The sequence below is a fragment of the Mizuhopecten yessoensis genome, unplaced genomic scaffold, assembly GCF_002113885.1.
Source record: "Mizuhopecten yessoensis strain PY_sf001 unplaced genomic scaffold, ASM211388v2 scaffold716337, whole genome shotgun sequence".
In the NCBI taxonomy this organism is placed as follows: Eukaryota; Metazoa; Mollusca; class Bivalvia; order Pectinida; family Pectinidae; genus Mizuhopecten; species Mizuhopecten yessoensis.
In genome coordinates this window covers 435,281-461,360 of record NW_018480066.1, presented here as the reverse complement: position 1 = coordinate 461,360, position 26,080 = coordinate 435,281, and the positions used below count along the sequence as shown (strand labels likewise).

The following is a 26,080-nucleotide window of genomic DNA, read 5'->3' as shown; positions in this document are numbered from 1 at the left end:
TCTATCCCCAAACCTGTAAGGATTATCAGGGGGCATAGAGCAGGCATTGTCTATCCCCAAAGCAGCTGTAGGGGTTATCAGGGGGCATAGATCAGGCATTGTCTATCCCCAAACCTGTAGGGGTTATCAGGGGGCATAGAGCAGGCATTGTCTATCCCCAAACCTGTAGGGGTTATCAGGGGGCATAGAGCAGGCATTGTCTATCCCCAAACCTGTAGGGGTTATCAGGGGGCATAGAGCAGGCATTGTCTATCCCCAAACCTGTAGGGGTTATCAGGGGGCATAGAGCAGGCATTGTCTATCCCCAAACCTGTAGGGGTTATCAGGGGGCATAGAGCAGGCATTGTCTATCCCCAAACCTGTAGGGGTTATCAGGGGGCATAGAGCAGGCATTGTCTATCCCCAAACCTGTAGGGGTTATCAGGGGGCATAGAGCAGGCATTGTCTATCCCCAAACCTGTAGGGGTTATCAGGGGGCATAGAGCAGGCATTGTCTATCCCCAAACCTGTAGGGGTTATCAGGGGGCATAGAGCAGGCATTGTCTATCCCCAAACCTGTAGGGGTTATCAGGGGGCATAGAGCAGGCATTGTCTATCCCCAAACCTGTAGGGGTTATCAGGGGGCATAGAGCAGGCATTGTCTATCCCCAAACCTGTAGGATTATCAGGTGGCATTGAGCAGGCATTGTCTATCCCCAAACATGTAGGGGTTATCAGGGGGCATAGAGCAGGCATTGTCTATCCCCAAAGCTGTAGGGGCTATCAGGGGGCATTGAGCAGGCATTGTCTATCCCCAAACCTGTAGGGGCTATCAGGGGGCATAGAGCAGGCATTGTCTATCCCCAAAGCTGTAGGGGTTATCAGGGGGCATAGAGCAGGCATTGTCTATCCCCAAACCTGTAGGGGTTATCAGGGTACATATAACAGGCATTGTCTATCCCCAAAGCTGTAGGGGTTATCAGGGGGGAAAGGCTGCAAGGGAGGCAACGAGAAAAAGAAAATTTAGTCTAGATAGTTTGAGTCTTTTTCTGCGATTGGTTGCTGATGTTTCCCCGCGCTTACAGTATGGAATGGACACAATGGAAGGACCGTTTGTTTGTGGTTGAACACCCTTGCAATAGACAATCAATGTCACAAGCAGACTGGTGCCTAGGTCGACATCCATGATCGTCCAAAAGAAAAGAGTAGGCAAGTGTGAAAGGATATAGATCCAAAGTGTTGCAATGGGGGCAACATATACATTATGGTTTCTTCCGTGTTCAATTAGCAGAAAGCACGGAAGAAAATCCTCTATTCTACAGGGACCACCACATTCTAGTCGTCTCCTAGGATCACACGCAGTGGCATAGAGCAGGCATTGTCTATCCCCAAACCTGTAGGATTATCAGGGGGCATAGAGCAGGCATTGTCTATCCCCAAACCTGTAGGGGTTATCAGTGGGCATAGAGCAGGCATTGTCTATCCCCAAACCTGTAGGGGTTATCAGGGGGCATAGAGCAGGCATTGTCTATCCCCAAACCTGTAGGGGTTATCAGGGGGCATAGAGCAGGCATTGTCTATCCCCAAACCTGTAGGATTATCAGGGGGCATAGAGCAGGCATTGTCTATCCCCAAACCTGTAGGGGTTATCAGGGGGCATAGAGCAGGCATTGTCTATCCCCAAACCTGTAGGGGTTATCAGGGGGCATAGAGCAGGCATTGTCTATCCCCAAACCTGTAGGGGTTATCAGGGGGCATAGAGCAGGCATTGTCTATCCCCAAACCTGTAGGGGTTATCAGGGGGCATAGAGCAGGCATTGTCTATCCCCAAACCTGTAGGGGTTATCAGGGGGCATAGAGCAGGCATTGTCTATCCCCAAACCTGTAGGGTTTATCAGGGGGCATAGAGCAGGCATTGTCTATCCCCAAACCTGTAGGGGTTATCAGGGGGCATAGAGCAGGCATTGTCTATCCCCAAACCTGTAGGGGTTATCAGGGGGCATAGAGCAGGCATTGTCTATCCCCAAACCTGTAGGGGTTATCAGGGGGCATAGAGCAGGCATTGTCTATCCCCAAACCTGTAGGGGTTATCAGGGGGCATAGAGCAGGCATTGTCTATCCCCAAACCTGTAGGGGTTATCAGGGGGCATAGAGCAGGCATTGTCTATCCCCAAACCTGTAGGGGTTATCAGGGGGCATAGAGCAGGCATTGTCTATCCCCAAACCTGTAGGGGTTATCAGGGGGCATAGAGCAGGCATTGTCTATCCCCAAACCTGTAGGGGTTATCAGGGGGCATAGAGCAGGCATTGTCTATCCCCAAACCTGTAGGGGTTATCAGGGGGCATAGAGCAGGCATTGTCTATCCCCAAACCTGTAGGGGTTATCAGGGGGCATAGAGCAGGCATTGTCTATCCCCAAACCTGTAGGGGTTATCAGGGGGCATAGAGCAGGCATTGTCTATCCCCAAACCTGTAGGGGTTATCAGGGGGCATAGAGCAGGCATTGTCTATCCCCAAACCTGTAGGGGTTATCAGGGGGCATAGAGCAGGCATTGTCTATCCCCAAACCTGTAGGGGTTATCAGGGGGCATAGAGCAGGCATTGTCTATCCCCAAACCTGTAGGGGTTATCAGGGGGCATAGAGCAGGCATTGTCTATCCCCAAACCTGTAGGGGTTATCAGGGGGCATAGAGCAGGCATTGTCTATCCCCAAACCTGTAGGGGTTATCAGGGGGCATAGAGCAGGCATTGTCTATCCCCAAACCTGTAGGGGTTATCAGGGGGCATAGAGCAGGCATTGTCTATCCCCAAACCTGTAGGGGTTATCAGGGGGCATAGAGCAGGCATTGTCTATCCCCAAACCTGTAGGGGTTATCAGGGGGCATAGAGCAGGCATTGTCTATCCCCAAACCTGTAGGGGTTATCAGGGGGCATAGAGCAGGCATTGTCTATCCCCAAACCTGTAGGGGTTATCAGGGGGCATAGAGCAGGCATTGTCTATCCCCAAACCTGTAGGGGTTATCAGGGGGCATAGAGCAGGCATTGTCTATCCCCAAAGCTGTAGGGGCTATCAGGGGGCATTGAGCAGGCATTGTCTATCCCCAAACCTGTAGGGGCTATCAGGGGGCATAGAGCAGGCATTGTCTATCCCCAAAGCTGTAGGGGTTATCAGGGGGCATAGAGCAGGCATTGTCTATCCCCAAACCTGTAGGGGTTATCAGGGTACATATAACAGGCATTGTCTATCCCCAAAGCTGTAGGGGTTATCAGGGGGGAAAGGCTGCAAGGGAGGCAACGAGAAAAAGAAAGTTTAGTCTAGATAGTTTGAGTCTTTTTCTGCGATTGGTTGCTGATGTTTCCCCGCGCTTACAGTATGGAAAATAATTCAGTCTACAGAACTTACTGGGAGAGACAGAGCAACAGCAACAGCCATACAACATTTAAAAGAAACTGCAGGGAGAGCATCATGCTGGTTGTGGCATCGGTGAGATTAACCACTGTGGAAGCTAACAGCGACGAGTAGAGCTACTATAATGATCATCAGCTGAGGATGACGTGATCAGGGGCTAGAAACCTCTGAAGAGGACTGTCCATCTTCTGATGACGTCATACAGTGCTTTGTGGTTAGACACGTTTTTTTTTATATAAAATAAATGTTCACTTGTTCCTCTTGTGTATCAAATACATTCAAGGTCTACACATATGAAGATGGCTGACCACCGTCTGATGACGTCGTTAGAAATTTCATGACAAGAACGCCAGCAGTGACTGACTTTAGCCAAGGATTCCACGAAATGCAGAATTACTTTCATTTGCAAGCAATCGGCATGGACACTTTTTGATATTTACAATGATAGACTAAAATAAAGACAGTGTTATAACACTCCTGGTAAGTTCCTTCTGTGGTTTTATACATTAAGCAGTGCTGTATGCTATACGTTTGTTTTTATTTTTCAATTCCTTGTAGGTTGTCTCATCGCTGAAACAAGAAGAAAAAATACAATACGCTGGTATATCTATATGCAGGGTTATCACTGAATACTACTATACTCAATTATATCAAAAACCTGCCAACTCTTCATCGCTCCCTGGGGTCATATAGAAACTCCTGGAACAGTTAGTATAGTAGCATTTCCTCACTACTAAAACAGCATCCTCATTCAAGTATATGTATGTAGCTTTTCCAGAACCCTTCACTGTTTCAACTATAGGCTGTGAATACGGTTCAAAACAACAGTGATACAAACCACCAAGTGGTACTAAAAAGCTGACAAAAATCAATGTTAAGAAAAGTAAAGGCACTCCAGGTTGATTGAATTACCGTGGAAGAGGCGTGGAGAGAATAGCGCAATCGGCCATTACTACTCGACAGGACCAGCAGCTTTGGTAGTTTTATTTGTTAGAGAATTTACCGATCGATAATTTAAATGTTGGTGTCAAGGACTGGTACAAATATGAAGATACATGAGCTGAAACTATGGACCATGGTTGTAGAATCCAAGACACGCACGTTTACTTATCCATGGTTAACACAAGTATCAGTTACATTGATGGATGTATATTTAATCATACAAATACAAATGAAACGTTTAGAATTAGTTTCCAAATTAATATGATTCACTGTCNGGGTTATCAGGGGGCATAGAGCAGGCATTGTCTATCCCCAAACTTGAAGGGGTTATCCNGTCTACAGAACTTACTGGGAGAGACAGAACAACAGCCATACAACATTTAAAAGAAACTGCAGGGAGAGCATCATGCTGGTTGTGGCATCGGCGAGATTAACCACTGTGGAAGCTAACAGCGACGAGTAGAGCTACTATAATGATCATCAGCTGAGGATGACGTGATCAGGGGCTAGAAACCTCTGAAGAGGACTGTCCATCTTCTGATTACGTCATACAGGGCTTTGTGGTTAGACACGTTTTTTATATAAAATAAATGTTCACTTGTTCCTCTTGTGTATCAAATACATTCAAGGTCTACACATATGAAGATGGCTGACCACCGTCTGATGACGTCGTTAGAAATTTCATGACAAGAACGCCAGCAGTGACTGACTTTAGCCAAGGATTCCACGAAATGCAGAATTACTTTCATTTGCAAGCAATCAGCATGGACACTTTTTGATATTTACAATGATAGACTTAAAATAAAGACAGTGTTATAACACTCCTGGTAAGTTCCTTCTGTGGTTTTATACATTAAGCAGTGCTGTATGCTATACGTTTGTTTTTATTTTTCAATTCCTTGTAGGTTGTCTCATCGCTGAAACAAGAAGAAAAAATACAATACGCTGGTATATCTATATGCAGGGTTATCACTGAATACTACTATACTCAATTATATCAAAAACCTGCCAACTCTTCATCGCTCCCTGGGGTCATATAGAAACTCCTGGAACAGTTAGTATAGTAGCATTTCCTCACTACTAAAACAGCATCCTCATTCAAGTATATGTATGTAGCTTTTCCAGAACCCTTCACTGTTTCAACTATAGGCTGTGAATACGGTTCAAAACAACAGTGATACAAACCACCAAGTGGTACTAAAAAGCTGACAAAAATCAATGTTAAGAAAAGTAAAGGCACTCCAGGTTGATTGAATTACCGTGGAAGAGGCGTGGAGAGAATAGCGCAATCGGCCATTACTACTCGACAGGACCAGCAGCTTTGGTAGTTTTATTTGTTAGAGAATTTACCGATCGATAATTTAAATGTTGGTGTCAAGGACTGGTACAAATATGAAGATACATGAGCTGAAACTATGGACCATGGTTGTAGAATCCAAGACACGCACGTTTACTTATCCATGGTTAACACAAGTATCAGTTACATTGATGGATGTATATTTAATCATACAAATACAAATGAAACGTTTAGAATTAGTTTCCAAATTAATATGATTCACTGTCACAGTCGGTGGTATACCTGGTATAGTCAATGTTCACTACCGGGTACAGTCCGTGGTATACCTGGTACAGTCAGTGTTCACTACCGGGTACAGTCCGTGGTATACCTGGTACAGTAAAAATTCACTACCGGGTACAGTCCGTGGTATACCCGGTACAGTCAATGTTCACTACCGGGTACAGTCTGTGGTATACCTGGTACAGTCAGTGTTCACTACCGGGTACAGTCTGTGGCATACCTGGTACAGTCAGTGTTCACTACCGGGTACAGTCCGTGGTATACCTGGTACAGTCAGTGTTCACTACCGGGGACAGTCCGTGGTATACCTGGTACAGTCAATATTCCTGGTACAGTCAGTGTTCCCTACCGGGTACAGTCTGTGGTGTACCTGGTACAGTCAATATTCCTGGTACAGTCAGTGTTCACTGCCGGGTACAGTCTGTTGTATACCTGGTACAGTCAATGGTCACTACCGGGTACAGTCCGTGGTATACCTGGTACAGTAAAAATTCACTCCCGGGTACAGTCCGTGGTATACCCGGTACAGTCAATGTTCACTACCGGGTACAGTCTGTGGTATACCTGGTACAGTAAATATTCCTGGTACAGTCAGTGTCCACTACCGGGTACAGTCTGTTGTATACCAGGTACAGTCAATATTCCTGATACATTCAGTGTTCACTACCTGGTACAGTCTGTTGTATACCTGGTACAGTCAATGGTCACTACCGGGTACAGTCCGTGGTATACCGTGTATAGTCAATGTTCACTACCGGGTACAGTCTGTTGTATACCTTGTACAGTCAATATTCAGTACCGGGTACAGTCCGTGGTATACCTGGTATAGTCTATGTTCACTACCGGAAACATTCTGTGGTATACCTGGTACAGTCAATGGTCACTACCGGGTACAGTCTGTGGTATACCTGGTACAGTCAATATTCCTGGTACAGTCCGTGTTCACTACCGGGTACAGTCTGTTGTATACCTGGTACAGTCAATGTTCACTAACGGGTACAGTCCGTGGTATACCTGGTAAAGTCAGTGTTAACTACCGGGTACATTCTGTGGTATACCTGGTACAGTCAATGGTCACTACCGGGTACAGTCTGTGGTATACCTGGTACAGGCAGTGTTCACTACCGGCTACAGTCTGTGGTATACCTGGTACAGTAAATATTCTCTACCGGCTACAGTCCGTGGTAAACCTGTTACAGTCAGTGTTCACTACCGGGTACAGTCTGTGGTATACCTGGTATATTCAATGTTCACTACCGGGTACAGTCCGTGGTATACCTGGTACAGTCAGTGTTCACTACCGGGTACAGTCCGTGGTATACCTGATATAGTCAATATTCCTGGTATAGTTTATGTTAACTACCGGGTTCAGTCCGTGGTATACCTGGTACAGTCAATGTTCACTACCGGGTACAGTCTGTGGTATACCTGGTACAGGCAGTGTTCACTAACGGGTACAGTCCGTGGTGTACCTGGTACAGTCAGTGTTCACTACCGGGTACAGTCTGTGGTATACCTGGTACATTCAATGTTCATTACCGGGTACAGTCCGTGGTATACCTGGTACAGTCAATATTCCTGATACATTCAGTGTTCACTACCGGATACAGTCTATTGTATACCTGGTACAGCCAGTGCTTACTACCGGGTACAGTCTGTTGTATACCTAGTACAGTCAATATTCCTGATACATTCAGTGTTCACTACCGGGTACAGTCTGTGGGATACCTGGTACAGGCAGTGTTCACTACCGGGTACAGTCTGTTGTATGCCTGGTACAGTCAATGGTCACTACCGGGTACAGTCTGTGGTATTCCTGGTACAGTCAATATCCCTGGTACAGTCAAGGTTCACTACCGGGTACAGTCTGTTGTATACCTTGTACAGTCATTATTCCTGATACATTCAGTGTTCACTACCGGATACAGTCTATTGTATACCTGGTACAGCCAGTGCTTACTACCGGGTACAGTCTGTTGTATACCTGGTATAGTCAGTGTCCACTACCGGGTACAGTCTGTTGTATGCCTGGTACAGTCAATGGTCACTACCGGGTACAGTCCGTAGTATACCTGGTACAGGCAGTGTTCACTACCGGCTACAGTCTGTGGTATACCTGGTACAGGCAGTGTTCCCTAACGGGTACAGTCCGTGGTGTACCTTGTACAGTCAGTGTTCACTACCGGGTTCAGTCTGTGGTATACCTGGTACATTCAATGTTCATTATCGGGTACAGTCCGTGGTATACCTGGTATAGTCTATGTTCACTACCGGAAACATTCTGTGGTATACCTGGTACAGTCAATATCCCTGGTACAGCCAATGTTCACTACCGGGTACAGTCTGTGGTATCCCTGGTACATTCAATGTTCATTACCGGGTACAGTCCGTGTTATACCTGGTACAGTCAATGTTCACTAACGGGTACAGTCCGTGGTGTCCCTGGTACAGTCAGTGTTCACTACCGGGTTCAGTCTGTGGTATACCTGGTACAGTCTGTGGTATACCTGGTACAGTCTGTGGTATACCTGGTACAGGCAGTGTTCCCTAACGGGTACAGTCCGTGGTGTACCTTGTACAGTCAGTGTTCACTACCGGGTTCAGTCTGTGGTATACCTGGTACAGTCAATATTCCTGGTACAGTCAGTGTCCACTACCCAGTCTGTTGTATACCTGGTACAGTCAATATTCCTGGTACAGTCAGTGTCCACTTCCGGGTACAGTCTGTTGTATACCTGGTATAGTCAGTGTCCACTACCGGGTACAGTCTGTGGTATACCTGGTACAGGCAGTGGTCACTAACGGGTACAGTCCGTGGTGTCCCTGGTACAGTCAGTGTTCACTACCGGGTTCAGTCTGTGGTATACCTGGTACATTCAATGTTCATTATCGGGTACAGTCCGTGGTATACCTGGTACAGTCAGTGTTCACTACCGGGTACAGTCTATGGTATACCTGGTACAGTCATTTTCACTACCGTGTACAGTCCGTGGTATACCTGGTACAGTCAATGGTCACTACCGGGTAGTCTGTGGTATACCTGGTATAGTCAGTGTTCACTACCGGGTACAGTCTGTGGTATACCTGGTATAGTCAATGGTCACTACCGGGTACAGTCCGTGGTCTACCTGGTACAGTCAGTGTCCACTACCGGGTACAGTCCGTAGTATACCTGGTACAGTAAATATTCCCGGTACAGTCAGTGTTCACTACCGGGTACAGTCTGTTGTATACCTGGTACAGTCAATGGTCACTACCGGGTACATTCTATGGTATACCTGGTACAGTTAATAGTCACTTCCGGGTACAAATGTTTGTTCCATATTAAGTTTATCCCCCTCCCTTTGCATCTACATTGTAAACGAACATTGTAGTCGTATATGATATACGAATACATTAGGAAACACCACTCAGTTACTACATTAAGATCAAAAGGTTACACAGTTCTAAAATACAGTAGTTATAGCGGTTTGTCTTGATAGTGGTTGGTATCACATCTTTCTGTGAACACATTTCCAGAGTGCGTAACTGATAAGGATAAAAGCTACCTTACACTTTACAACTGTGATAGAATGTCTCCCGCAGAGGAATAGCACGTGTATCCAATCGTTTAATATCATAACAAACCGATATGCAATCCTTAATAGTAGCATATAGATACATTTCGTCAGTCGTAGCACACCGATATGTTATCGCCAATTGCAAGATAACAACCGGTATAATATCGGCAATTGAAACATACCGATACAGCTCTTATTCTCTATACTGTGTTGTTTGTGAGAATAAAACAATGTCATTGTCATAATTATACCACTACTCTTAGCCTACCAGTATAACATTGTCAATCGTAGAGTAGCATATCGTATCGTAAGTCGAAGCATTCGGTATGATACCGTTAATCGTAGATACCGGTATGATACCGTGAATCGTAGATGATACCGGTATGATATCGGAGGTCGTAGCATACCAGTTCAGAGTCGTTGATCGTAACATACCGGCATGACACACATGTCGTTATCATATACCGGTATATATAATATCGTTAGTCGTAGCTACTGGTTTTTCATAGATCAATACTACAAACATGTATTTGGTTGTCTCCGAACGTGATCCATTCAAACACATCTCATAAATAATTTTGCTAATGTTTATACTATAACTGCAGTATAAATGATCGTCATTCATCTTCAGATCAGACAATGTGTCTGTCCGGTGTACGTCTTTTATTTCGTCTTCTATACAGCCGACCCTAATATGGTCATAGCTGTTCATTGTTATATTGTTAAATGCTAATTATACTACAAAATAACCATTTCTACTGCCAGAGACAGATGGACCTGGACCAGGTGGTATCACCTCAACATATCACCACTGACATTCCCAAGCGCAGACCTTTAGGATTTTGTGAATGGGATTGGGTGGGGTGGTTCCAGGGGTATAGCTTTTTCTCGGCAATAAAAGAGGTGGAGGTTTCTGACCCAAATGACCTCGCCCCCTGGTCGCCCAATGATTTCAATCATAAATGGTATAGACCGAGTTAGAGATTAATACCTAGTGAATCACATGAATTACAGATGTCAGGTGTCGCCCGAGTTTCTGACAGAACCCTATTACCAGTCACACAAGAGAGTGTAGTTCGGAAAAGTGCAGTATATATACTTGTACCATTGTCAAAGGACAGTCATGTTCCCATGCTCTTGTAGATGTATGGCATTACAAATAGACTATCATGTTTACACTTGTTACAGAGTGCGTGCTGTCACAGACATAATGTCAGTAGGCCGCCTTCCAGTCGTACCCCGTGTCTGGTCCAATCTCAACACTATCACTTTGGATCGTAAAATATCGATATTAACCTGGTCACAGCTGTACTAGACAGTCTATTATAGTTATCAATTCACAAAGGGACCATGTTACACAATTTGTTGTTGTCCATATATATCTACAACATACATTTATGCATGGCAGACTGGAGAGGAAAGTTAAAAACAAGGCGATCGACTTCTTCCGGTCGATATAAACTGTAAATAGCTTAGATCTTGAGAGTTAAATTTGTAAGCATTAATTCGTTTGGAGACACCTATTTATTGTAAGAGATAAATATCTATTGGAAAAGCTCATAATAACAGGAGACCCATATTTATAGGAGAGGCTATATATATCAGGAGAGACATGTAGATTAGGCGAGACATATATATTATAAGGGGTCTATATTTATCAGGAGAGATCTATATACTAGGAGAGGCCTATAATGACATGTAACAGGAGATATAAATATCAGGAGAGACATACATATTTGGAGAAAGATATAGTCACCAGGAGAGACATCATGCATTATATATTATTATATTGTATATTAGGAGATACCTGTATATTAGGAGAAACCTGTATATTAGGAGATACCTGTATATTAGAAGATACCTGTATATAAGTAGATACCTGTATTTATCGGGAGATACCTGTATATTAGGAGAGGCCTGTATTTATCAGGAGAAACCTGTTTATTAGGAGAGGCCTAAATGTATCAGGAGATACCTGTATATTAGGAGAGGTCTGTATTTATCAGGAGAAACCTGTTNGACATACATATTTGGAGAAAGATATAGTCACCAGGAGAGACATCATGCATTATATATTATTATATTGTATATTAGGAGATACCTGTATATTAGGAGAAACCTGTATATTAGGAGATACCTGTATATTAGGAGAAACCTGTATATTAGGAGATACCTGTATATTAGGAGAGACCTGTATATTAGGAGAGACCTATATTTATCAGGAGATACCTGTATATTAGGAGATACCTGTATATTAGGAGAGACCTGTATATTAGGAGAGACCTGTATTTATCAGGAGATACCTGTATATTAGGAGGCATGTATATTAGGAGAGACCTGTATATTAGGAGAGACCTGTATTTATCAGGAGATACCTGTATATTAGGAGAGGTCTGTATTTATCAGGAGAAACCTGTTTATTAGGAGAGGCCTAAATGTATCAGGAGATACCAGTATATTAGGAGAGGCCTGTATTTATCAGGAGATCCCTGTATATTAGGAGAGGCCTGTATTTATCAGGAGATCCCTGTATATTAGGAGAAGCCTGTATGTATCAGGAGATACCTGTATATTAGAAGATACCTGTATATAAGTAGATACCTGTATTTATCAGGAGATACCTGTATATTAGGAGAGGCTTGTATTTATCAGGAGATACCTGTATATTAGGAGAGGCTTGTATTTATCAGGAGATACCTGTATATTAGGAGATACCTGTATATTAGAAGATACCTGTATATAAGTAGATACCTGTATTTATAAGGAGATACCTGTATATTAGGAGAGGCCTAAATGTATCGGGAGAAACCTGTATATTAGGAGAGGCCTGTATTTATCAGGAGATACCTGGATCTTAGGAGAAGCCTGTATGTATCAGGAGATACCTGTATATTAGAAGATACCTGTATATAAGTAGATACCTGTATTTATCGGGAGATACCTGTATATTAGGAGAGGCCTGTATTTATCAGGAGATCCCTGTATATTAGGAGAGGCCTGTATTTATTAGGAGAAACCTGTATATTAGGAGAGGCCTAAATGTATCAGGAGATACCTGTATATTAGGAGAGGCCTGTATACACTTATCAGGACATACTTTTATATTTGAAGAGGCCGATATTTATCAGGAAAGATCTATCTACTTACAGCATGTACTAGGAGAGACCTACTTACAGCATGTACTAGGAGAGACCTACTTACAGCATGTACTAGGAGAGACCTACTTACAGCATGTACTAGGAGAGACCTACTTACAGCATGTACTAGGAGAGACCTACTTACAGCATGTACTAGGAGAGACCTACTTACAGCATGTACTAGGAGAGACCTACTTACAGCATGTACTAGGAGAGACCTACTTACAGCATGTACTAGGAGAGACCTACTTACAGCATGTACTAGGAGAGACCTACTTACAGCATGTACTAGGAGAGACCTACTTACAGCATGTACTAGGAGAGACCTACTTACAGCATGTACTAGGAGAGACCTACTTACAGCATGTACTAGGAGAGACCTACTTACAGCATGTACTAGGAGAGACCTACTTACAGCATGTACTAGGAGAGACCTACTTACAGCATGTACTAGGAGAGACCTACTTACAGCATGTACTAGGAGAGACCTACTTACAGCATGTTCTTTGAGAGACCTAATTACAGCATGTACTAGGAAAGACCTATACTTACAGCCTGTACTAGGAGAGACCTACTTACAGCATGTACTAGGAGAGACCTACTTACAACATGTACTAGGAGAGACCTACTTACAGCATGTACTAGGAGATACCTACTTACAGCATGTACGAGGAGAGATATACTTACAGCATGTACTAGGAGAGACCTATACTTACAGCATGTACTAGGATAAACCTATATTTAACAGAAGTGACCTATATATTAGTAGAGACCTATATTTAACAGAAGAGACCTATATATTAGGAGAGACCTATATATTAGGAGACCTATCATAAAGAAATGTTTGTACATGTACAGCACATAAGCATTTATTGTTGTATTGTACTCATTACATATTTATACGGTGTTGTATTAATCACAATAACTATCACTTCACATTTTCACATTATCCTGGAATACACACGTGCAAATTGCACAATTACAATAAAATACAATTATCAGGATAGACAACTTAAAATCGATATTTAGCCAGCGAAATTGTGTCACCGAACGTTGACGACGCATGCGAAGTGTTTTCGTTCTTCGGAAGATCATTTATATAATGTATTAGTATGGTTCAAAAGATTTATTTGATAAAATAATTATTAAGCAGAAGATAATGACAGAAAAGATCAAACCGGATACCTTTGAGGAGGTTTGAAGGAATACCAATGTAAGAAGTCCTTATTGTGATATTGCCATTTCAAAATGAAATTAACCTGCTAGTATCTTATTATAATTAAGTGAAGCCTTGACTCCTACAAGTAATTTGTTCTCCGTTGTGTGGCATTGCTTAACATTTTGAAGAGTACTTAAGTTGTGCAATATCTCAATCAGTGTTATCATAAACCGTCATCCGTACACCATATTTGGAACGGTAAGTACATTGCTCGGTTACTCGTCATACAATCAGGTCTTAACTTTCATGTGGAAATCCAGTCCGAGAACATGGAAACAACTACTCGACATGGTGACAGATACCGGAAACGACCAATACTCCTCGCCCTCTTTTCAGCCGATTTTTGCAGCGTGAAACTTATGAGTTATCGCACACTTTTTTCTACAATTGCATTTAATTTTGTTAAAAGTGTCTAGTCGTCAGGATGACAGATAGAATGCCGAGAGGATCTTCCTGTTACACGGTGGACGTAACATCTTGAGTCGACAAGTGTCTGATGTAGCAGATCACGTTACCAAGCACTCGACCGCAGTCCCGCAAACACCACTTCAACCTTTCAACGATCTAGGCATCTCGTACCCCCACCAACAGGAGAGGCGTTTGCGCTTTTAGCCACCCTTTTAGCCACCCTTTTGATTTCCATGACTGGTGTTCGATCCCGTTCCTGATTTGTTGCTTACAACTGTATCTTCGAGAAACGAAGATAATTTTTGTCATTTCCAGTTGGCATTCATATAGCCTATGGATTGCAACTGAAAGTAGCTCAATATCTTAACATATACATTTTCCTTGAATTACCTCTTAATATGTTTCTCCATTCGAAAAGTTGATATAAAAGAGCTTACTTAGTAAAAGCAAGAACTATTACACTAAATGTTTTCCAATCAGAAGCAGTTCGGTTCTCTCCGTCATACTGTTGGGGTAATTGGGGATATTATTTATATTTTTTTTATATGTTTGAGTACCTGTGTAATAAATATATATTAGGGCCACACATCGGAGGTGGGGGTGTCATGTACAGCACCGTGCCAAATATATGCCCATGAACAAAATGGCTGCGTAATAGCTACATGTATCTCGACTCTTACGCAATGTCAGACTCTCCCTTCGCATCGAACGCGTCTGGTAAAAAGACGTCATTGTATCCGGAAGTAAAGTATCGTCTGCTTCCAATAAAAACATTTCCGAGACGACTATAGCAATGGGTCGGAAACTGAAAGGCAAAGAGTTGTCATCTGGCAAAGGTCTAGAAAAAACATCATAATTTTGAAGCAAAACGGATCAACAAAAGGAGAAATAAGTAAATTACTGAGAATCTTTCAGAAAGAGCAGAAGACAGGGAGAGGAGAAGAAATTGACAAATCATGATAAGCGGACACCTCAGAGGTTAGTGATAAGCGGACACCTCAGAGGTTAGTGCTAGGCGGACACCTCAGAGGTTAGTGCTAGGCGGACACCTCAGAGGTAAGTGATAAGCAGACACCTCAGAGGTTAGTGATGAGCGGACACCTCAGAGGTTAGTGCTAGGCGGACACCTCAGAGGTTAGTGCTAGGCGGACACCTCAGAGGTAAGTGATAAGCAGACACCTCAGAGGTTAGTGATGAGCGGACACCTCAGAGGTTAGTGCTAGGCGGACACCTCAGAGGTTAGTGATGAGCGGACACCTCAAAGGTTAGTGATAAGCGGACACCTCAGAGGTTAGTGATGAGCGGACACCTCAGAGGTAAGTGCTAGGCGGACACCTCAGAGGTTAGTGATAAGCGGACACCTCAGAGGTTAGTGATGAGCGGACAACTCAGAGGTTAGTGCTAGGCGGACACCTCAGAGGTTAGTGCTAGGCGGACACCTCAAAGGTTAGTGATGAGCGGACACCTCAGAGGTTAGTGATGAGCGGACACCTCAGAGGTTAGTTAACATAAAGGACGCTCACATTTTGACTATATTACGACTATATTTAATAACAAAAAGCTTCACTCTTTTATGCTCATCAGAAAGTTTACATGATTTTGGGTTTAAAAGATGCTCGGTACCAAAAAGGGTAAGAATACGAGAAGTGAATCTAGAACAAACGTCTGGCGTGGTGTTAAGCTCGCCGTAGTAAAACTGTTGATAATTACTGAGAAAAAAACCAGTTTGCATAAATAATAGCTTGTGTATGTTCTACACGATTTAATTGTTTGGTATTTAACCTATGAATCTCATGGCTCTCGGAAAAAAAGAAACTCAAACCTGAACTGACCAGTTCCGTCACGATTATCGGTCTTAATATTAGAAACTGCAACGGATAATCGACACAGAGAACCAATGTACCAATATATCTGTTGTAAACTTAGATACCAACTTCAGACGGAGAAATGAAACGACTCTCTCTCGACGATGTATACACTTCAATCAACTTAATCACAGGGATCTAGAAGAAATTCATGATACAATCTTTGTATGACATGCAGTGTTTGCATTGTGCGTCATAAAATTACTTTTATATCTAGGTAAACCTTATAAAGTGGAGACCTCTGACACACAGCTTTCCGTACTTTGAGGGTACAGCGTAGGTCACACGGTATTTTTTATTTAAGTCCTGTAACAACACAGGTGTATGTTAGTTAACCCAACGTGTATTAACCTTGTCATAAACACTACAGGTTAGCACTAATCATCGGACGTCGTAAACCAGGACAGCTATATGCATATAGCTCACCTGGGCCCTCGTCTTATACTGGCTAACACACCTGACTGACGAGTATATGTATACATTCCAGAAAAATAGGTCGCATACAGATCGGATAAGGTCTGGTAGTATCGCTATTTAGGGAAACTTGTACAGGTGTGTAAAAACGTACGCAGTACAAAGTGGTAATATAAAACAATGCCTTCCAAGATTTTAATTGTCGGACTGGGGTAATGGTGGGCCCTGAATACCCCACCTTACGTACCCATGACGTATACGTAGTCACCACCTCTGATAGATAGATTGCATATAACTGTATATTGACATAATCGTCAACTTAATGAAGGTGGTCAATATTTTGTAGATGTCGAGAACAAAAATTCCCCATTGATCCACTTTATACCTCAATAATAATTTCCCAAAATGACATTTACACCTGCGTACATTACAATGATCTTGATAATTTATTTAAAACGAACATGAGAACACTTCAAGTATGTTAACCATAACGAAATCGTATCAATACATAAGCAATGACTTTATTGAGTTGTGGAACTATCAAGGAGTATGTTTTTACTTACACACAACATCGATGACGTCATGTTCCTCGTGAGGCTCGTGGTGGTACAGAGTCTTGCAGAAGGACACGCCTTGTGATACTTCACATGAGAGGGTGTACCACAGCCCGTACACCGTCCGACGTTCGTCCCTCTTGACAATTACCCACCATGGAGTACAGAGGGCGAACACCTGCATCAGAGACGTAAATCCTCCCATTAAAGCGAACACCTTCGTCTTCATCACATACCCTCATCAACTGCCGTCCAAATGTGCCGTCTGCTCCACTGCCACCACGTGGGTTAACTTATGTCATAGTTACTATACACACTTTTTGGCTAGTAGGACCGTCCCATCGGCATAATGCTAATCTACTGAATGAAAATTGTAAGATAACAACCCGGGAGCTGTTGTGATTTGACGGGAAACACTGTCAGAATTTACAGTAGTATTCTAGCTCCTTCTGTTACGCGATATAAATACACACTGCGTCACAACAGTATGCTGTGTTTTGAAGACATTTCCATTGACCGTCAGATACCGTTAGTGACTCACATTTTCCATGCTTGGTCATACACAGGCATGATACATCAATGAGGCAGTGCCCTTTCAAATCAACAATAGCTCTTGAACCACATCGACAAAATGGGGTCGTGAACCCATATGGGCCTAATTGTGACTTCCGGACACACATACAGGTAAATAGACTGCAGGATGTTTACACCTAAAAACACGTGTTTTAGCGGGTCACGTGGGTAAACTGATCCTGTTAAACCCGCTAGCGTTATATAATATTATAATCAATCAGGACCACGTTATCTAGAGTTTGTCCTTTAACTTAAAAGGTCACCACTCCTTCGTATCGCCCCGCTGGGGACATATGTTAGACGGAATCGACAAACCGGAAACATTTGTCAAGTCGTACACAAATATTTCCTCATGAATGTCAGCTATCTAGGTGGATAATCGTCGACAACCAGATACAGATGGGACGCTGCCAAGCCATACCAGTCACACCAATAACAAACCCCATACTCGGAAAACAGTAATAAATACATAGTCCCGTTATATGTATCGTGAAATTTATCTCTTATACCAAATTAAGGTGGTGAACATATATTACAGTGTACATGTATGTCTAAATAAGACACTGTTTTAAAACAATCACTCCAATTAATTTCTAACAAGGATGAAACAGAAAAAGATTGCTGATGACTTCTGTAACAGAGTTAGATATACGTAGTGTCTAAGGTCGTGCTTGTAGTCGGAATTATGTTGTTATACAAAAAGGTGTATGACAACCATTTATATCTAAGAAAGAGCCGACTTCTACGTGTATTCCATGATACAGATATGGACTAGTCGTTTTTATTGTCTTGCCCTCGGTTTCCATGGGTGGCACATCATATGGAGAACCATAATGCTTGTAGACCTACCAGAGTTATATCCCTTTAAATACACTGACCATATAGACTATATTTTTGGAAGAGCTAGCTGTAAGCGTTAATTTCAATGAAAAAAAAAGTGAAAAAAATATAAGTATATAAATAAATAGGGTTTTTGAATAGGTTATCAATTTTCTGTTTGTTACAGTATTGGTGGCGCTTAAGTTTCAAAATTATTGAAATAAAAACAAAGCTGAGGACACCAAAATCTTTTGGTAAAAGTCAACTACCTGACAGATGCCAACTGATGGAACGGATCCTACACACTTCAATTTATTCTTCGATTATTTCTGTTAATGACATTAATTTAATCTTTCAGAATATTTTGTCCACGCTCAATATTCTCACTCGATGTCCACGCTCAATATCCTCACATGATGTCTACGCTCAATATCCTCACATGATGTCCACGCTCAATATCCTCACAAGATGTCTACGCTCAATATCCTCACATGATGGCCATGCTCAATATCCTCACAGGTTGTCCACGCTCAATATCCTTACACGATGTCCACGTTCAATATCCTCACATGTTGTCCACGCTCAATATCCTCACATGATGTCCGCGCTTAATATTCTCACCTGATGTCCACGCTCCATATTCTCACATGATGTCCACGCTCGATATCCTCACACGATGTCCACGCTCAATATCCTCACATGATGTCCATGCTCAATATCCTCACCTGATGTCCACGCTCAATATCCTTACACGATGTCCACGCTCGATATCCTCACTCGATGTCCACGCTGTATATCCTCACATGATGTTCACGCTCAATATCCTCGCATGATGTCCACGCTCAATATCCTCACATGATGTCCACGCTCAATATCCTCACATGATGTCTACGCTCAATATCCTTACACGATGTCCACGCTCTATATCCTCACTCGATGTCCACGCTGTATATCCTCACATGATGTCTACGCTCAATATCCTCGCATGATGTCCACGCTCAATATCCTCACATGATGTCCACGCTCAATATCCTTACACGATGTCCACGCTCAATATCCTCGCATGATGTCTACGCTCAATATCCTCGCATGATGTCCACGCTCAATATCCTCACATGATGTCCACGCTCAATATCCTCACATGATGTCTACGCTCAATATCCTTACACGATGTCCACGCTCGATATCCTCACTCGATGTCCACGCTGTATATCCTCACATGATGTCTACGCTCAATATCCTCGCTTGATGTCCACGCTCAATATCCTCACATGTTGTCCACGCTCAATATCCTCACATGATCTCCATGCTCAATATCCTCACAGGTTGTCCACGCTCAATATCCTCACCTGATGTCCGCGCTCAATATCCTCGCATGATTTCCACGCTCATTATCCTCACCTGTTGTCCACGCTCAATATCCTCACATGATGTCTATGCTCAATATCCTTACACGATGTCCACGCTCGATATCCTCACTCGGTGTCCACGCTGTATATCCTCACATGATGTCCACGCTCAATATCCTTACACGATGTCCACGCTCTATATCCTCACTCGATGTCCACGCTGTATATCCTCACATGATGTCCACGCTCAATATTCTCACATGATGCCCACGCTCAATCTCCTCAACTGATGTTCACGCTCAATATCCTCACATGATGTCCATGCTCAATATCCTCACAGGTTGTCCACGCTCAATATCCTCACATGATGTCCACGCTCAATATCCTCGCATGATGTCCACGCTCATTATCCTCACCTGTTGTCCACGCTCAATATCCTCACATGATGTCTACGCATATCCTCACATGATGTCTACGCTCAATATCCTCGCATGATGTCCACGCTCAATATCCTTACACGATGTCCACGCTCAATATCCTTACATGTTGTCCATGCTCGATATCCTCACTCGATGTCCACGCTGTATATCCTCACATGATGTCTACGTATCCTTACACGATGTCCACGCTCGATATCCTCACTCGATGTCAACGCTCAATATATCCTCACATGATGTCCACGCTCAATATCCCCACATTATGTCCACGCTCAATATCCTCACATGATGTCCGCGCTCAATATCCTCGCATGATGTCCACGCTCATTATCCCTCACATGATGTCCATGCTCAATATCCTCACATGATGTCCACGCTCAGTATCCTCACATGATGTCCACGCTCAATATCTCCACATAATGTCCATGCTCAATATCCTCACCTGATGTTCACGCTCAATATCCTCACATGATGTCCACTATCCTCACATGATGTCCACGCTCAATATCTCCACATAATGTCCATGCTCAATATCCTCCCCTGATGTTCACGCTCAATATCCTCACATGATGTCCACTATCCTCACATGATGTCCACGCTCAATATCCTCACTTGATGTCCACGCTCAATATCCTCACATGATGTCTACGCTCAATATTCTCGCATGGTGTCCACGCTCAATATCCTCACATGATGTCTACGCATATCCTCACATGATGTCTACGCTCAATATTCTCGCATGGTGTCCACGCTCAATATCCTCACATGATGTCTACGCTCAATATTCTCGCATGGTGTCCACGCTCAATATCCTCACATGATGTCCACACTCAATATCCTCACATGATGTCCACGCTCAATATCCCCACATTATGTCCACGCTCAATATCCTCACATGATGTCTACGCTCAATATCCTTACACGATGTCCACGCTCTATATCCTCACTCGATGTCCACGCTGTATATCCTCACATGATGTCTACGCTCAATATTCTCGCATGGTGTCCACGCTCAATATCCTCACATGATGTCGATGCTCAATATCCTCACAGGTTGTCCACGCTCAATATCCTCACCTGATGTTCACGCTCAATATCCTCACATGATGTCCACTATCCTCACATGATGTCCACGCTCAATATCCCCACAGGTTGTCCACGCTCAATATCCTCACATGATGTCCACACTCAATATCCTCACATGATGTCCACGCTCAATCACCTCACATGATGTCAACCCTCAATATCCTCACACGATGTCCACGCTCAATATTCTCACCTGATGTCCACGCTCAATATCCTCACATGATGTCTACGCTCAATATTCTCGCATGGTGTCCACGCTCAATATCCTCACATGATGTTCATGCTCAATATCCTCACATGATGTCCACGCTCAATCACCTCACATGATGTCAACCCTCAATATCCTCACACGATGTCCACGCTCAATATCCTCACATGATGTTCATGCTCAATATCCTCACATGATGTCCACGCTCGATATCCTTACCTGATGTCCACGCTCAATATTCTCACCTGATGTCCACGCTCAATATCCTCGCATGATGTCCACGCGCAATATCCTCACATGATTTCCACGCTCATTATCCTCGCCTGTTGTCCACGCTCAATATCCTCACCTGATGTCCACGCTCAATATCCTCACATGTTGTCAACGCTCAATATCCTCACATGATGCGCTATTGACGCTCATTACATTTTGTAATTATCACAAGGCACGAACATGTACATTTTTAACTGCACGTTTAAATGTCAGTCAATTTCATTGTTTTGTAGTATTACATATTGATATACATTTGTTAATATTTGTCCTGTTTACCTATTGCTTGTACTGGATTTATTCTGTAGATCTAAAGAGGAATACTACAATGTATATCCATAAATGTAATATAGGTTCTTATGACGTCACATTTTCGCTTGACAACAAAGCAGAGCCGTTTACTGCTACTATCGGGTAAGGTTTCACATAGAAACTATAACAACTGTGTGGTTATGTAATTACTATACTTTCTGTTGCAAAGACGCATGAAAACGAACGCTTATTCTGCTTTCGCTTCACCTGAGCTTGAAACTGAAAGTCTAATTACGTAGAATCTACGGTCACTGTACCCAAATCGGTACAATAACGCCGGTTCAATGGCCTACGTATGGTATTTCGCGTTCTTTTTATAGAACCACGCGCCCAAAATATCAAATTGTGATAGAAATGAAAAATGGATAATATCTTTGTATAAAAAATGAACAAACTTTTTTGGAACTGATAGTATGATATATAGATGATATTAAGGCCTATTTCAGTATCTAAAAAGTGTCCCGATTTGGGTACAGTGACGTTAGTGAATAGAAAGTGACGTTCTAATTCGACAGTACTGAGAGTAATATCTTCACATGTGAATATAAAAGGATCGGATAGGTAGGTTATATCTTTGGATCGTCCCATTTGGGATAATGCAAAATGTAGCAACTACATTTCAGAAAACCAACAATATTGTTTTTTTCGGAACTCCTTGGATTGATTCCATATTATAAGCAATGATCTAACGTTAACATTTATTCATCGTTTGAAAAGAAACAACTCCTTCGTTATTAGCAGCATAGTACAGACAAGGGAAAATGATAATAATAACAAAAAAAACGCTAAATATAAAGCGGTGGTTTTGTTTTAGATTTGATAAAATATTTTTATTGACAGCGCGCTATAAACTATTGTAACAACCTTCCATGAAAGAAAAACTCCATGAAGCAGCATTTTATGGACATTTCATTGTGGGACAATGATCAGAGTAATATAAGGCGGCCACCATTCAGCCTGTACCGCTGTAGAACTGGTGTTGGTTCACAATGTTCATTTCGTCAGGGATTGGGCTAGAAATAATTTTGGGGAACCATAAACAAATGAACTTTTGTTACTGGGACAGTCGTCGGAGTAGAATTTAGAGCGACACCGTTCATTCCGTACTGTACTGTGGTATAACTATATTATTTCTTACTTTCACATTCCTCTATTATAACATTTTGAAAGGGTCATCTTTGGGAACAGTGCCCTGCAAAATTAGGAAATGCATTTTTTTTAACAGGAACAGTCGTTGGATTAGTATATAGAGGGATACCGTTTATATTCTTTTACTTTCACATTCCTCTATTTGAAACATACACTTCACACATGGAGGCACGTCCTTAAATGACCTTAGCTGTTAACAGGACGTTAAACAAAATTACCAAACCAAACCTCTATTTTAACATTTTGAAACGGTAATCTTTGGGGACAGCGACCAGCAAAAAGGGGCTAGGAATATATGTTTTGGGGAAACATTAAGAAATGAACAATTTTTTAGTGGGACAGCGCGCATCAGAAACGTAAGCGCATCCTTCACCACATGTGACATGCTCCAGACGGCTAAGCGCATATTTCCCCAGAAGTGAAACAAAATGATGACATGTGACGGAAATTCTCCAGAAAGGTAGGCGCATCCTTTACCACATGTGACACGGATGGTCCGGAAGGGTTAGCGCATCCTTCACCACATGTGACACCGATGCTCCGGATGGGTTAGCGCATTTCTCACCACATGTGACACAGATTGTCCGGAAGGATAAGTGCATCCTATACCATGTATGACACAGTTACTCCGGAAAGGTAAGTGCACCCTCCATCACATCTGACACGGATGTTCCGGAAGGGCAAGCACATCATTCACAACATGTGACACAGATGCTCCGGAAGGGTAAGCACATCCTTCAACACATGTGACACAGATGCCCCGGAAGGGTTAGCGCATCCTTCACCACGTATGACACATATGCTCCGGAAGGGTAAGTGCATCCTTTACCACATGTAACATAGATGCTCCGGAAGGGTTGGCATATCATTTACCACATCTGACACATATGCTCCGAAAGGGTTAGCGCATATATCACCACATGTGACACAAATGGTTCGGAAGGGTAATTGCATCCTTTACCACATGTGACACAGATGCTACGGAAGGGTAAGCGCATTTCTCAACACATGTGACACAGATTGTTGGGAGGATAAGTGCATCTTTTACCACGTATGACACAGATACTCCGGAAGGTAAGTGCACCCTCCACCACATGTGACACAGATGGCCCGGAAGGGTAAGTACATCCTTTACCACATGTGACACAGATGCTCTGGAAGGGTTAGCACATCCTTCATCACATCTGACACGGATGCTCCGGAAGGGTAAGCACATCATTCACTACATGTGACACATATGCTCTTGAAGGGTAAGCACATCCTTCACCACATGTGACACAGATGCTCTGGGTAAGCACATCCTTCACCACATGTGACACAGATGCCCCGGAAAGGTAAGCACATCCTTCACCACATGTGACACAGATGCTCCGGAAGGGTAAGCACATCCTTCACCACATATGACACAGATGCCTCGGAAGGGTTAGCGCATCCTTCACCACGTATGCCACATATGCTCCGAAAAGGATTAGCACATCCTTAACTACATATGACACAGATGCTCCGGAAGTGTAAGTGCATCCTTTACCACATGTGGTACAGATGCTCCGGAAGGTTAGCATATAATTTACCACATGTGAAACATATGCTCCAAAAGGATTAGCGCATTCTTCACCAAGTATGACACAGATGCTCCGGAAGGGTTGACACATGATTCTCCAAGTATAACACAGATGCTCCAGAAGGGTAAGTGCATGTGACACAGATGCTCCGGAAGGGTTAGCGCATCCTTCACCACGCATATCACAGATGCTCTGAAAGGGTTAACGCATCATTCTCCACGTATGACACAGATGCTCCGGAAGGGTAAGTGCATCCTTCACCACATGTGACACTGCTCCGGAAGGGTTAGCATATCCTTCACCACATGTGACACAGATGCTCCGGAAGGGTAAGTGCGTCCTTCACTATTCTTGCCACTTGTTAAATAGTATATATAAGGAATAACCACGAGGATTTATATAAAGTACACACAGTTATTCAGTTTAAACCGTTTAGCCGCCAAAATAGTCCTGTTTATCCATTAAAATTTAGCTTTTAAAGTTAATATTAGTTGAATATTTATTAATTACTGATTTTGCATACAACACAACATTAAGCAGTAAAATCATCGTCGAGCAACTTCAATCAAACATAAGTTAGAATTTGTTGTTATCTTAATTTAAGGAAGCAAGTTTCCTTTCTGAATCAAAAATGTACTGACATCGAATGGCCAAGTAATCGTGGCTGGGCAGTGATCTGATTTCACCATCAACTGAAAACAATTTTACTGTTTACCATACTCAAATACTAGTTAACCCCTTGTATATAAAAGTTGATGTAAGTCATTTATAGTGCTATGCTATTCTCTACTGGTCAACTCATAGTATATAAAAGTGAATGTAAGTCATTTATAGTGCTATGCTAATCTCTACTATAATCAACTCCTTGTATATCAAAGTTAATGTAAGTCTTTTTTAGTGCTATGCTATTCTCTACTAGTCAACCCATTGCATATAAACGTTAATGTAAGTCATTTATAGTGCTATGCTATTCTCTACTAGTCAACCCATTGTATATAAAATTTCTATAATCAACTCCTTGTATATCAAAGTTAATGTAAGTCTTTTTTAGGGCTATGCTATTCTCTACTAGTCAACCCATTGTATATAAAAGTTACTATAATCAACTCCTTGTATATCAAAGTTAATGTAAGTCTTTTTTAGGGCTATGCTATTCTACTAGTCAACCCATTGTATATAAAAGTTACTATAATCAACTCCTTGTATATCAAAGTTAATGTAAGTCTTTTTTAGGGCTATGCTATTCTCT

At 42.6% G+C, this 26,080-nt stretch overlaps 1 protein-coding gene across 1 annotated transcript in view; it reads right to left on the bottom strand.

Moving 5' to 3' along the window:
• The window catches only part of LOC110443293, a 26,755-nt gene extending 8,737 nt beyond the window's left edge, over positions 1 to 18,018 (bottom strand). The window contains exon 1 of the mRNA XM_021487434.1: positions 17,076 to 18,018. Coding sequence (XP_021343109.1) covers positions 17,076 to 17,295 — 220 coding nt within the window. The 5' untranslated portion in view covers positions 17,296 to 18,018. The remainder of the gene's footprint in view (positions 1 to 17,075) is intronic.
• Between the last annotated feature and the right edge of the window lie 8,062 nt (positions 18,019 to 26,080).